The sequence below is a fragment of the Marmota monax genome, unplaced genomic scaffold (assembly GCF_021218885.2).
Source record: "Marmota monax isolate L192 unplaced genomic scaffold, Marmota_monax_Labrador192_F-V1.1 WCK01_AAM20220418_F8-fsc00126, whole genome shotgun sequence".
Classification (NCBI taxonomy): domain Eukaryota; kingdom Metazoa; phylum Chordata; class Mammalia; order Rodentia; family Sciuridae; genus Marmota; species Marmota monax.
The window spans coordinates 4302206-4315727 of NW_026695245.1; the positions used below are offsets into that span (position 1 = coordinate 4302206).

General features: G+C 45.8%; 1 protein-coding gene across 2 annotated transcripts in view; it reads right to left on the bottom strand.

Moving 5' to 3' along the window:
- Nucleotides 1–13522, bottom strand: part of Cables1 (Cdk5 and Abl enzyme substrate 1) — a 114389-nt gene that overhangs the window by 61974 nt on the left and 38893 nt on the right. For both annotated transcript variants that reach the window (XM_046433769.2, XM_046433761.2), the window contains exons 2-3: nucleotides 7912–7983; nucleotides 3114–3206 (exon numbers count right to left, since the gene is read on the bottom strand). In XM_046433769.2, the coding sequence (XP_046289725.1) occupies nucleotides 3114–3206; nucleotides 7912–7983 (165 nt within the window). The remainder of the gene's footprint in view (nucleotides 1–3113; nucleotides 3207–7911; nucleotides 7984–13522) is intronic.

Below are 13522 nucleotides of genomic sequence, written 5' to 3' on the forward strand. Positions count from 1 at the left end.
TCCAACTATAAGTCTACCATGACTCCCCCAGGGTCCCAGAGCACCATCCTGTCTTCTGTGTTAAGCCAGAAGAGCAGCAGCCCCCGCCTCATGACTTCCCCTACCTGCTAATGACAAAAAACACCTACAGGGCCAGTCATGGGCTCATCACTCCCTTGGGCTGTAATGGTGGAGGCTGTGTCTGGCCTGAGACCTGGGTCAGGGAATGGTCCTTCTTAGCCAGTGGCCTGCAGCACAACTCCCAGTCGCTCTCAGCTTGCTTCCTCGGCACTCTCCAGGCCCCAAGGTTTATTCCTCAACAGCTGCTTGGACATTATTGGCCATGCAGTCTACTTGGGAATTTTTTTTTTTTTTTTTTTTTTTTTTTTTGCTTTTTCCATGCTACTAGTATTGTCTTTCATCCTATCTGGTTCTCCGTTTGAGGATATCTATCTATCCTCTTCTCCTATCTCAAAACTGCTTTTCAAATTCTTGCTTAGGTCAGAGTCTCACCACAAAGCTGTCGCTCACTTTGTGAGCTGCTCTCTGGTCCTCGCTATGAGGAGGGACCCAAGTCTTCCTCAAGACTGGGCCTCTACCACACGGTCAGTGGATCTGGGGACAAGGGAGGGAGCCTCAACACCAGGGTCTTCAGTGAGGAAGAGTGACTGGGCCCGGGGTCTGCCCTGCTAGGAGGCTAGGCTGGGTTGTGCTAGATGTAAGTCACCAGGAAGTGGCTCACCGCTGGAGAGGAGAGGACTGGAGCAGTGACTGAGAATGTTGGGGTTGGAGGAACCTGGGCAGCTGTGCACCTGCCACTCCTGAGGTGGGGCCAGAGACCCCTACCATGAGCACCACCAGGACCCCTCCTCCCACCACCACTGGGGCTGCAGCTCCTCCAAGTAGCACACCCCCCCCCCACCAGGAGCCCCCCTCTGCTCCCACAGTGCTCTGCTTCGCTTTCTCCAAAGCTGGGTCACAGCCTCTCATTCATCGGCTCCTAACCACAATTTCCTCCTGTCACCTCAGAAATCCTATTTTCTTCCTGGCTTCCTCCCAGGTTCTGAGGACAATCCATCCTTGCTAATAAATCTGAGGGAGGAAGGCAAGGCCCTCCAAAACATGAGGCCCTTTCACGTTCTGTTGGCACTGGAAGGGCAGCTCTCACCTGGGCAGGTACGGCCTACAGAGGCCTGTGGTCCTCACAGCTCTTGTTCCTGCCCTCGCTTCCAGTCCGTGCGTCCTGGGTAGGCCAAGAGACCCTTGACAACCCCTCCAATCCCCCCGGCTAAACTTCCAGCCACTGGGGTCTCTCCTGTAGATGCCGCTTGTAGGTCAAGGGTACATGGGGAGGTGGCTCCAATAATGTCCTTTGGAAATCCCGTGAATCCAAATCTTTTATGAACTACATCCTCTCACTATCTAACCATGCCAGGGAATTATCTGAGATGAATGCACTTAGCCAGATGAATGCACTTTGTGCCAGCCTCAAGAGGCAGAATACTGTTCATTTGGCCCATTTTGTTGGCTTTGTCATTGATTTTATTTAGGAATTAAATCCTTTCCAAGCTTATGCTAAGGTGAAAGAGATGATGGGAGAAAAAACACAAATGTAAATAAGTGACAGTTATGCTAAACATACTCGAAGAAAAAGAGATCGTGGTTAAATGAATAGAGTACAATAATTGTAAGTGACAGTATGTGTAAGGGTGAGAGGAAATTTGTTTAAGTATTCCAATGAAAAAATAACAGTTGAGTAAATTTTAACTAAAAGCTCTGTACTCAACATATGAACATATAGCAACTTCATTTTGTTGTTCTAAAACCATTTCAAAAACCATTTCAACTATTTTAAAATTAGGTTCCCTATCTTGATGAGGCTTAAAAATTAGATATAAATAACTCCAAGAAAATAAACTGTAAAAACCACAGTCGTTAGTGTTATTAAGTAGGTTGTAAACTGTATTTTTCAACAACCAAATTATAGGAATTCTGGAATTGAAGGAGCCTCACTGAAAGCCAGTTTAGCAATTTTCATTTTTTGTAAGTACTGGAGGACATTAGTAGGGCACATATGGTCTTCTAGAAATTAGCAGATCAAATAAAATGGGCCAGGTGTGGTGGCACACACCTCTAAACCCAGCAACTCAGGAGGCTGACGCAGGAGGATCGACAATTCAAGGCCAGCCTCACCAACTTAGTAAGGCCCTAAGCAACTCAGTGAGACCCTGTCTCTAAATAAAGTGGAAAAAAAAAAAAAAGGGCTGGGGATGTGGCTCAGTGGTTGAGTGCCCCTGGGTTCAATCCCCCTTATACCACCACTACCCCTCAAAATAAATGATGATCTGCAGCAGGACACTTCTGGTCTGGGTCAGAATCTCTAACTCACCCACTCTAGCCAGCAGGGAGGAGCTGTCCCTGAGGGTTACAGAGCATCAGAGGATCCAGAAACCAGGAGCCTGATTCCCACCACTGGGCTGGGATGAATGCACTTAGCCATGCGATCATAAGCATGCTGGCAATGACGATTCTATTTGTCATCAGGAGAGTTTTGAATCTCAAGGCCATATAAGTTTCAATTACAATAATTTTTATTTAATAATGCTTTTCAAAGGAAGTACCCAAGAGCTGGAGAAACACCTATGTCAGAGGTCAACTGGCCCAGGAATCTGAACCAGCCCTGAAGAAGAATCTGTTGGCAGAGCCTTGGTTCTGTCTTCCTAAAGAGAGCTGAAGCCAGAGTCAGCCAGAACCAAAGCCAAGAGCTAGAGCCAAGTACAGGAGCAGATCTGGCATTGACCACCGCATACAGTGGTGGTAAAAAAAAAAAAAAAAATGAAAATAAAACCAACAAAGCAGGGAGAGAAAACCTGTTTTTCTGTTCAAAGTGTTTTATAAAAATATTATGTATTGCTCTAAAAAAATCGAATTTTTGCTGGTCTAAGCCTCCCGCCAAGATTCCTTTTGGTGATTCTGGAAGGAGTGGGTAGAGATCATCTGGAGGGGGCAGGGTCCCCTGAGATCCCTTTCATCCTAAAAGTGTAGGCTTAGCCTTGTTCAGCTCTGGCCATGAAAATGGTTCCCCCTCCAACCCCACCCCCGCCAGGCAAGGCGGCTTTGGGTTCAGGTGGTACCTGCCATTCCTGGTATCGTGTTGCCGCATGTTCTTGATAAAATGAATCTTCTTAAAATTCTTTGGTCTGGGCGAACCTGAGAGAGTTCTACATCTGAAAAATAAAGTGGTTTCAAAAACAGAGTCAGTTGCCGCTGGACAGCTGAGACATCTCCACACAAAGACAGGAAGGAAAGACCAGACAAATGGTTTGAGTCACCCCCAGGCAGGCAGGAGTCGCTGGGATAATGAAGACAATACGGCTAGAAGCAAGGAAGTTTAAAAAAAAAAAAAACCCAATGACAGACAACTTCCTTGATAATACCGATAATATTTTATATGCGTCTCCAAAAGCTGGCTAATGAAAACTACAGTCTACAGTTATCATACCATAGTCTACACAGATTCCAAAGACATTATTCTTTATTGTCATTAAAAAAAAATCCTCCTGCATCAACACAGGTAAAGGAAAGAGAAAGTTACAAATTTAAAGGCTCTGGGGCTAGAGCAATAACATGGGAAATTCAGTTTCAAAACAATCCTGAATCATTTTGCTTCCAAAGCACAATTTTGGCCTGACTTGCCTGGACGGTTGCCTCAACTCCAACTTGACCATGCTTTTAATGTGAAGAAGAATCAACCCAGCTAGTGTGTTTTATCTTTTATTTATTTATTTTTTGCTTTAAGGTAAATTTTAAATAAATATCTACTGAATCAAAGTGACCTGGATTCAAATTTTCTCCCCCACCCCGAAATATATGACATTCACTGTACTGCAAGTCTAAAGGCCATATAGATCTTATTTTTCTATACAATATGTTCAAAGTTACCTGGGAAATTCTAAGTTACAAAACTAACATCATCATCACCACCACCAAAGCAAAAAGCCCAATAAGTGAGAATTTGGTCTTTTCTTGACAAAGGGAGCTACGACTTTTCTGGGTACCCCCCCCCCACCCCCGCAACACCACACACCAAAAATCCTTTTTGACCATCGGCTCCAAGAGCTGGCTTCTGCTGTGGGGCACAGGTGCCCGTGACCTTGTTTCAGAAAGCAAGTTTGGGAAAGCAGTGCCCAGCTTCACAAAGGCCAAGCAGAGATCTGGGCTGGGACCTCATCTGAATTCAATCAGTTCTTACTAATAGGCTTCAGGCAAAGGAGTAAGATCAAGACCCAACAGGAAGTGACCGTGTGAGGGGCAGGTATAGGAAGTAGGCTGGGGAACTGGTAGGATTACAGGCCTGTAGGGCAATCCCCATCTTTACTGTCTCCCAGGAATATCTCCAGGGAGGTCACGCCTGGCGCATCTTCCACCCACCCTGACCTACACTTCTAACAAGGGCTAGTACTTCTGGGAGACCTTTCTCATAGTGCAGAATGCTATTTTCCCTCCTTAAGAAACAGCACCTTAAAATGTAATTTAACTTGCAAAAATACCTTTGAATAAGTCAGTGTGACCAAAGCAAAGGGATATACACTATCAGATATTTCTTGGCCAAGGGCCTTCCATGGGCTGTGGATCCAGAGGAGGACAGCCCCACGTCTGATCATCATCTACTCCCTTGGAGCCAGAAGCTTTGGCAAAGACCACATCCTCCCAACCTCCACCATGAACTCACCACCGTGAGTTCTGACCCATGACCATTTGAGTGTGCAAGTCACTTAAAGTTTCCACTGTGTCAGACACAGAAGGTTCTAGAAATATGGGATTGCTGAACAGAAGAAAATCTCTGAAAACCTAAAGGAAGGTATGGCTCCAGGGGTTTCTAGATAGGGCCAAGGGCTCATAAGTGTCTTACTTTTACCTCACTCTACCCGCAAAAGCAGAGTTCTGGGCCAGCTAGTCTGAGGGTGGTGGGGTCAAGAGATCAATAGTGCAGTCCGCTCACTGATCCTGCCACCTTAACAAACTCTAGCACCTTCCTCCTCCCACCTCCGGGAAGCAGGAACTGGTGCCAGCCCATAGGAGGAAATCCTAGCTGCTCCCCATCTCCAGGAAGAGGAGCACCAAATTCCAGGAAGTCAGCAATAAGGCCACCAGAGGTAGCTGTCCATGCCAGCTCAGCAAGGCGGCAGTGGCAGTAAGAACTTCAACAGCAGAAGCCACCAGCACCTATCAACAGGATAACTCAATAAAAGTCCTGTTTTTCCATATCAGCTCCCCTTTCTAACTATATACCCTCCTAATCTAGCTCTTCATTCAGCAAGCTGTTTGTTGTCTTGCCTTTTTAAAGCACTCAACTAAACCACCAGGGAACCTAAGCGATGCTTTAAGAGAATTGTGGCATTAGCAACAACTGCCAAGGAAACAGGGATACCGAGTGCGCCGGTTGCAGCAGGTTAAGCAAAGAACAAATTAATTTCAAAGCCGCCTGCATTAATCTGTAAATATCCATTTAAAACCATACATTTTAAGTGATGCAAAATTAAAGTAGGATAGAATTAAATTAAAAACTAATTTAATGAAAGATTAGCTCTTTCTTGTTAGCACTGATTATAGGATACACTTAATGATGCAAAAGTTTTAATAGATGCCTTGGAGCCATTTGTTTTATGTGCTAAGCTTAAAAGCAAGTGGGGCTAAAAAGCCTTCCACCCCCACAGTTCCCAAAACATTTTGATGTCATTACTGGTCCTTTCCTATCACAGACTGGAAAGACCCTCAGAGATCAGCCCACTCAGCTCTCCCATTTTACAGATGGGAAAACCAAGGCCCCAGAGACACTAATGAGGTTGCAAGGCCACATAACCAGTTACAATAGTCAGGCCAATCTCTCAGCACCCCAGATCCCGAAATAAAGGACCCTTCTTCTACACTGTGTTAATTTTTATTTCCTAGGAGCAAGTACATTTCTAAGTTAAGTATGAGAAATATTTTTTTAATTAAAAAAGTCCATTTGGGAAAATAAAGACTTGTAAAACTGCTGATTTCTGATTGTTTTAAATGGTTTACACTTATACAAAACTGGTTTGAATTTTTCATCACTACATTCTGTAAGTGAAAGTTCAATGAAGTCATAGTTAAGGTAGATAAGCCACTTTTTTACTCAGCTCCTTTGCCAGTCTAGACAGATTCTGAGAGGAGGGTTCCAGGATATAGACCATGAACACAGCACCCAGGTTCCCCTCCTAGGCTCCTGGAGACTCAGTGTCACCTGTGTTCAGAGGCACAGTGGCCCTGTCATGGAACCCTGGGGAGAAAGAACTTTCAGGCGCCTGTACACCGAGTGTCCTGCTCACAGCTGCCACACAGTTCTGAAAACTGAAGCTTCTAGCAGCCTCTTAAAGCACCAGGGCCCTTTTTTAGCTTTCTTCACTGATTTCCCCATTTGTAGCAGGGGGAGAAGGAGCCTTGGTCAGAGGTGACCACACTGCTCTAAGGCCAAAGCCACTTGCAGCCACCTGAAGACATTGCTCCTCCATGCTTAGCAATTATCTGGACCAAAGCTAGTTTCCCACCTTGACTTTTAATGCAGGTCACTGAAAAGTTCCTTCGGGAAACAGCCCCCTCCCATGATTCAACGGTGGCTTGCAGGAGGCTCGTGACCAAGTTGCGTACTCTCCATCACAGCGGCTCCACGCTGTTCAATCTCCCGTGCTTTAGGCTGCACTTTATTTTCAAAGACTTCAAAAGTGGTGATGAGACTTTTGTGGCTTTGGCTTTTTTTCCTCTTTGGGATGATGTCAGTGACCAGATTCACAGTCACATGCCACTTTCAATTAGAGCCTTGGCCAGTCTGGGCTTACCCTGCCCTCTACTTCTCTCGTGGTTGGGACCTGTGGATACCACCTCCAGCCTGGGAGTGGGACAAGGAGCTGTCTCTAGGGTAAGACACTGCCCTCCACAGCAGCACCTCCCAGGCTCAGGGGGGAAGTCCGGGGACTTCCAAGTCCTGACCAGCAGCCAAGGCACATGGAGTACAGATGCAGGTTCAAGGAGGAATGGATGCAAGTTCATGGGAGGTCAAGGGGGCTGGGGTTCCTGCTCACTGGCTGCCTTGTGGTCCCTGTGAAGGAAGCCCTAGAGTTCCATCTTGCCTCAGCCTCTTCTGCAGGGTTGAGCCCCCCTTCCTCACCCCACGCTACTGCCCCCATCCAGATGAGGGCTGCAGAGGTCAGTATTTTCTCCATGGAGAGGGCCTGGTTGGGCCTCTGTATGGGGGTCGGTCAACAGAGAAAGCAAGAGTAGAGGAGGGGTAAGTCACAGGTACCGCAGAGCTCAGCAACCGCCGTCACCCAAAAAAGATGCCTCACCAGCACTTTCCTAATCTCAAGGGGAAAATGGAATGCTTTCAGACCCAAGGGAGCTCTTCAAACTGTCCTAATTGGGTTTCCCCAGCAACCAGCCAGGGAGTGATGTCATAGTGCCCTCCTAAGGAGTTCTGGTTGTCCCTTCTTGCTAAGAATGAAGTTTCAAGACTATGACGATTGTGTAATTATACCCAGGACAATACCGGGCTCTTCTATAAAGTAGCAGCTTTCAAAACGAAAAGGTTGGCGATTCACTCAGAGATGGAGCATGCACAAGCCCTTGGGTTCAATCCCCAGCACTGAACAGAGAAGAAAACAAAGGGGGGGGGGCGGCAGGGGGCAGGGGTGGGGACCACAAGAGGAAAAGCACCCAAATTCACAGATTAACTAAGCTACTTGCATACACAATAGGGATTTTCTAGTTTTCCTAGTGCTGTGTCCTCAGGGTTGGGGCTCCATGTCAGATGGTCATTTTAAAATTTTAACTCTGTAGATCAAGAACTTTAAAAATAAATCAATCTTATACTGCCAGCCATTTATAAATACATAAATGAAACAGAAAAATTACCTCCGGAGAGGGGCATTCTCTTCAATATCTTCCAGGGTCTCCAACGATGATCTCTGGGAGATGAGGCGACGTCTGCAGAGAGGAGAAAAAAAACAAAAGTTAGGAGTTAAAATCGGGTTGTCAAGTTGATCAGACATGTCTGTAAACCTAAAACTGTCCTTAAAAATAAAGCATATAAATAAATAAATAAATAGACAGATAGATAGATAGAAAGAAAGAAAGCCCGTTGCCAGGCATGGTGGTGCATGTCTGTAATCCCAGTGGCTTGGGAGGCTGAGGCAGGAGGATCATGAGTTCAAACCCAGCCTCAGCTAAAGTGAGGTGCTATGCAACTCAGTGAGACCTTGTCAGAGTCTGTAAACAAGTCAGGATGGCGCCTGGCAAATGTCAGAGTCTGTATCGAGTTTATGCTAATTAAGATAAGCTGTGTGTAATGTATATAACCCCTCTTGTCCTACAATAAACGGCTCCCACTCCTGCTGTATCAACGAACACAAGTTGTTCGTCACCCCCCGGTTATTTTGCTGCAGCTGGACTGCGGCACCTGTCTCTAAATAAAATACAAAATAGGGCTGGGAATGTGGTTCAGTGGCTGAGTGCCGCTGAGTTTAGTCCCCTGTACCAAAAAATTAAAAATAAAGCCCGTTAAAAAAAAAAAAAAAAAGATTCGACAAAAGCTGTCTGTAAGAGGCTGCCCTGCTCTTACCCTGCATGGGGACCTCCACCTCCACCTTGTCTTGCTGCATCCTGAACATTCCCCCTCGGGATCGGGCCCTCTTTGTGGTGACTAAGAAAGTGATGTATCTTTTTAGGCTACGCTTTTCCCTAAAAGACAAGGTATCTCTTGTTACATGTAGTATAACTTGAGCACTGTGTGAAGGTTTTCTAAAACATTAGATAATACTGTTAAGTATGAAGTATCAGTGAACTGAACTGGAGAATGGATAAATCAATTTTCAAACCAGACTAAATAAAATCTCAAAATCATTAGAAAACAATTTAAAAAGTTGCTGTCTATGCAAGGCCTTGAATTCAAAAACAACCAGAAGCAAAGAAGAAATTCTTTTAAAGGAATTTCTCAGAGACCAGTAAGAATGAATATTCAGCATGATTATGTGTGACAATAACTTTTCTGGGCTGCTAAAGAATCACATACCACCTGCTAAAACCTCCTTAGTCTAGTTTCTTTTGCCAGGCTGAAATAAGAACAGGTCCTAGTTAACTAAGAATATCTAGTACAGGAGCAGGGCAGGCTGGTGGTAACTTTAAATAAATCCATTTGAACAAGGACCACTCATTTTATAGAAAATGATCTGCCTGGGGGGTGGAGGGGAGTGGATCGCAAGGCTTGACCAGGTCAAGCCTTTAAAAAGAAAATAGGACTAAAATTAAAAGTTAACTTTCTATTATGTTTGACAACTTTTAGGTTAAGAGCATGCAATCATAACTATGTTCTAGATTGTTCTGAAGAACAAAGAATGAAACACTTTGGGGCTTCTGTGTAAACTTCTTCTGAACAACTACCCTCAAAACCTTTTGCTTCATGTTTTACTTTTGGTAAGATAATCAGAAAGGTCATTTTTGCAAACTCTTCAAGGGCTACATCAATTTTCCAAGAGTCCTTCTTAATCTTTTGATATTCAAATCCTTTTTGAACTGCTCCTCACACACACTCCTCTTCCTTTTCTCTAGCTATACATGGGTCTGATTTCCTCAGATCCTCATCCATCAATATGTGAGCACCAAACAGTTCCCAACATCACTGGCATTGTCCCTGTAACACCCTGGACCTTCTGCAGGGTCCCCAGTTTCACTTTATAATTAACTAACACTGACTTTCCATTTCTACAATACTGCCCCAGTTTCCCCCAGTTAACCAGAGCTGCAGGGGAGACACTGGTCTTACCTGGAAATGAGGGAGGGAACCCAGGGGAAGGGTCAGTGCATTCCTCAGTAAGCAGGATTTCCCAGTGCAGCCCTGTAACTGTGGGGGGCTCAGCTCTCCAAGACCCCTGTGATAGCATCCTAGAGCTGTGGCTCTGAAGCACCTGCATTTTCAGTTCAAGCACAGCCTCTCTGAAATCTCAGTTAATCCTGGAGAAAGCAGGCAAGGGAGCCCCCGGGCTGACCAGGTGCTGGGTTTAGCTGGTATGCAGTCCCAAGCTGGGAATGGGTCATCATGCTCCTGCCACTGTGGCTCTCAGCTGCAGGCACCCTCCGTCCCCACAAGTCCCATCCACAGGTCTACATAACTCCACCAATGGTCATTCCTGGGTACTAAAGTTTGGGGACCTTAGAAAGCTGCTCCAGCCTCAGTTTCCTCATCTATAAAATGGGAAAATGAGAGTAAAAATCAAATACATGCAAAGTCCTTGACATTCAGAAATTCTAAATGAATATCGGGTGCACCCTGACCTGCATCCCAGTTCAGCTGACTAGGATCAGGAAGACTGTCCTAGCTTTGACCCTTCCCTCCAGTTCCAGAAAGTAGCAAGTAGAGTCACGTGCTCCTGCCACACTTTAATGTATAACCATGCTTGTCTACCACAGGATGCTCTGGGAAAGCTCCTATTATGTGTGCCTCCTCAACAATGAGAGAGTTAATGGTTTCAATGATATTTACTCTACCTCTGGAGAACACTGAATATTTTGAAATTAAAAGTGAAACATTGACCCAAGTATGCACACCTAAATCACCTTGGAGATAACGTAACTTCTGTAGGCAGAAACAAATATAGCTTCATGTGCTGGAAATCTCAACAAATTCACAAACTTTGAGCTTTCCTTTGTAGAGCACCTTTTTCAGGTTACCAGTAAATAGTCAACCGAATGTGCCACCAGGTGGCTACAGGGACCCTGAAGTTGAGGACTGCCCTCCTTCATCCACCCAGAGCAGGTCCTCTGGAGGGTCTGCAGTCAGCTGCTGGGTGGGAGACACAACCCAGGCCCCAGCAAAGTTCATCTTCCCCATGGAGCCATGACCACCCGGCTGCCCACCTGCTCAACCAGAACCTGGTGCACCTCGCCTGCTGTGACCCAGAGCTGCCCTGGCTTGGCTCCTGCCCTTGAGGGGCTCACATTCAAGTGGGAATCTGAAGGACCACCGAGAACTCCATCTGAATCTCTCAACCCCACCACCCTCTGGGGCTGCCTCCTGTGAGGGGCAGCCAGGAAAGCCCTCCAGCCCAATCCCACACAGGGGACACGCAGACTGGGGCCCTGTCCACCATTCAGAGCACGTATTCACCCTAGAAAAACAAGTCCTTTCACAGTAACCCTACCAGCAAGCTCTTCTCACACTGGAAAAGAAAATTGTTTATCTGGAAAATAATCAAATTAGAATAGATATATTCTTATAACTGTATAGAAAGACTAATAAGTACTTTTTTTTTTGGTAGTACTGGAAACTGAACTTGGGGCTTTGCACATGCTAGGTATGTGCTCTAACACTGAGCTGCCTTTTGTCCCTCATTTTGAGACAGGGTCTCTCTAAGTTGCCCAGACTAGCCTTAGACTTGCAATCCTCCTGCCTCAGCCTCCCGAGTAGCTGGGTTTTCAGGCATGCACCACTATGTCCAGTAAGAACATTTTTCGAAGAAAAGTACTAATATTGTCCTCATGAGTTGAACATGTATAGATTCACACACGCGTTGCTACAGACTAAACATACCCTCCCTTCCTAAAACTCATGTTGAAATCCTAGCATCCAATGTGATAGTATTAGAAGTGGGGTCTGTAAGAAGTAATAGAGGGGCTGGGGTTGTGGCTCAGTGGTAGGGTGCTTGCCTAGCATGCGAGATGCCGCGAGTTCGATCCCCAGCACCACATAAAAATAATAAAATAAAGGTATTGTGTCCAATATTTTTAAAAAGAAGTAATTAGATTAGATGTGTGGAATTAATGTCTCTATAAATGGGATCCCAGAGAGCTCTCAGCTCCCAAGGAGGAGTGAAAACACAAGAAGCCAGTTGTCTGTTACCTAGAAGAGGCCCTCACACTAGCCCCACACTACCCTGGCACCCGGATCCCAGACTTCCAGCCTCTTGAACTATGAGAAAATTAATCTATATTAATATAAGCCACTCAGGCTATATCCTTTGAGATGGAGCTAGAGCTCAATAAGGACCACCACAGTCATTACAAAGACACTGTCATGTGGCATGTGATACCTGCCCTTCCTACGATGACCTGTGCATTGCCACAAGGGCAGGCCTTTGGACTGGTACCTCAATAGTGCTCATTACCACCTTGCTAGATCCTTCCAGGATATCCAGTAATGTCTTCCACCTCCCTTTCTGTCCTTAGGGAGCCCACAATGGATGGGGTGGCTAAGGGCAGGCAGCCAACCTTAACCAGTCACTTTTCACCCTACAATTTGCCCCCATGGGCTAAACGCATCACCATATCATCTCCTTATCATAAGGCATAGTTAATAAGCAGAGGTCTCTGCATAATTTAATGACTAATAAAGAATACCTAGCCATGATCCAAAATACCAGGCCACCTTGTTAACCAAACAGGCATCCAGTAAGAGACTGGCAGGGCTCAAAGCAAAAGCATTAGGCGCTGACATCATCAAATGGAAGCACTTCTGTCTAGTCTCCAGACTGACGTCCACTTGGGGTTCCTCATGTGGTCTATTACAAGTTGGGACCTTCCATGCTAAGACGCCCATCTGGCTCCCACACATAATGCTTACATTTATCAGCCTCCCAAGACACCCAGAATTGTTTTAGAACAATTGTTTTAGAACAACTCAGTGCGCAATTGTGCCCGAGTGAGTCATAATCCAAGACAACATGGACATCTGAACACACCTACGTGGACCAAATTAATGCAGCACTCATCATTAAGCACTAATGGTTCATCCTGGGGATGGGGAAGTCACTATATGCTCCAGGGACCCAGTGCTGGGCAAAGTGGTCCTGTTATAATAATCTCACACCAAGAGCTTAAGGAGAGGTGGCTGTGGAAGAAAAATGGGGAAAAAACCCCATCTGATAAGACTATGAAACTGGGGTGCAGAGGAGTAGGAGAGGCAGAACCTGGGCCAGCATTTCCAAAGTGTCTTTTTATCACAGAAGGGTCATTGGCTCCATTTCCAGGGCAGGAATAGTGGCCAGACATACAAAGTAACCACCCAAGGGGAAGGGGCCCCAGGACCTGAGGGTCCTGAAAGGCCTCCTAGTGATTTCTCTGTCATTGTCCTGGTCAGCAGCAGCTCTGAGGGGTTTAGGAGCAGGCCAAATTAAAAGTTATGTGTGGTGACTTTGTCAGCCATTTCAGAAGAAGGTCCATCTCTCCTTAGCCTGGTAAGCACAGTACCTCAGAGAGAGGGCTGGGCATCAAGAGGAATGGGGCTTTTTTTTTTTTGGTACCAAGGACTAAACCCAGGGGTGCTTAACCACTGAGCCCCATCCCCAGCCCTTTTTTATATTTTATTTAGAGACACAGTTTCACTGAGTTGCTTAGCGCCTTGCTAAGTTGCTGAAGCTGACTTTGAACTCACAATCCTCCTACCTCAGCCTCTAGTCTCCTGAGCCGCTGGGATTACAGGCATGTGCCACAGCACCTGGCTGGGGCTCACTCTTATCCCTGCTGACCAATGAGG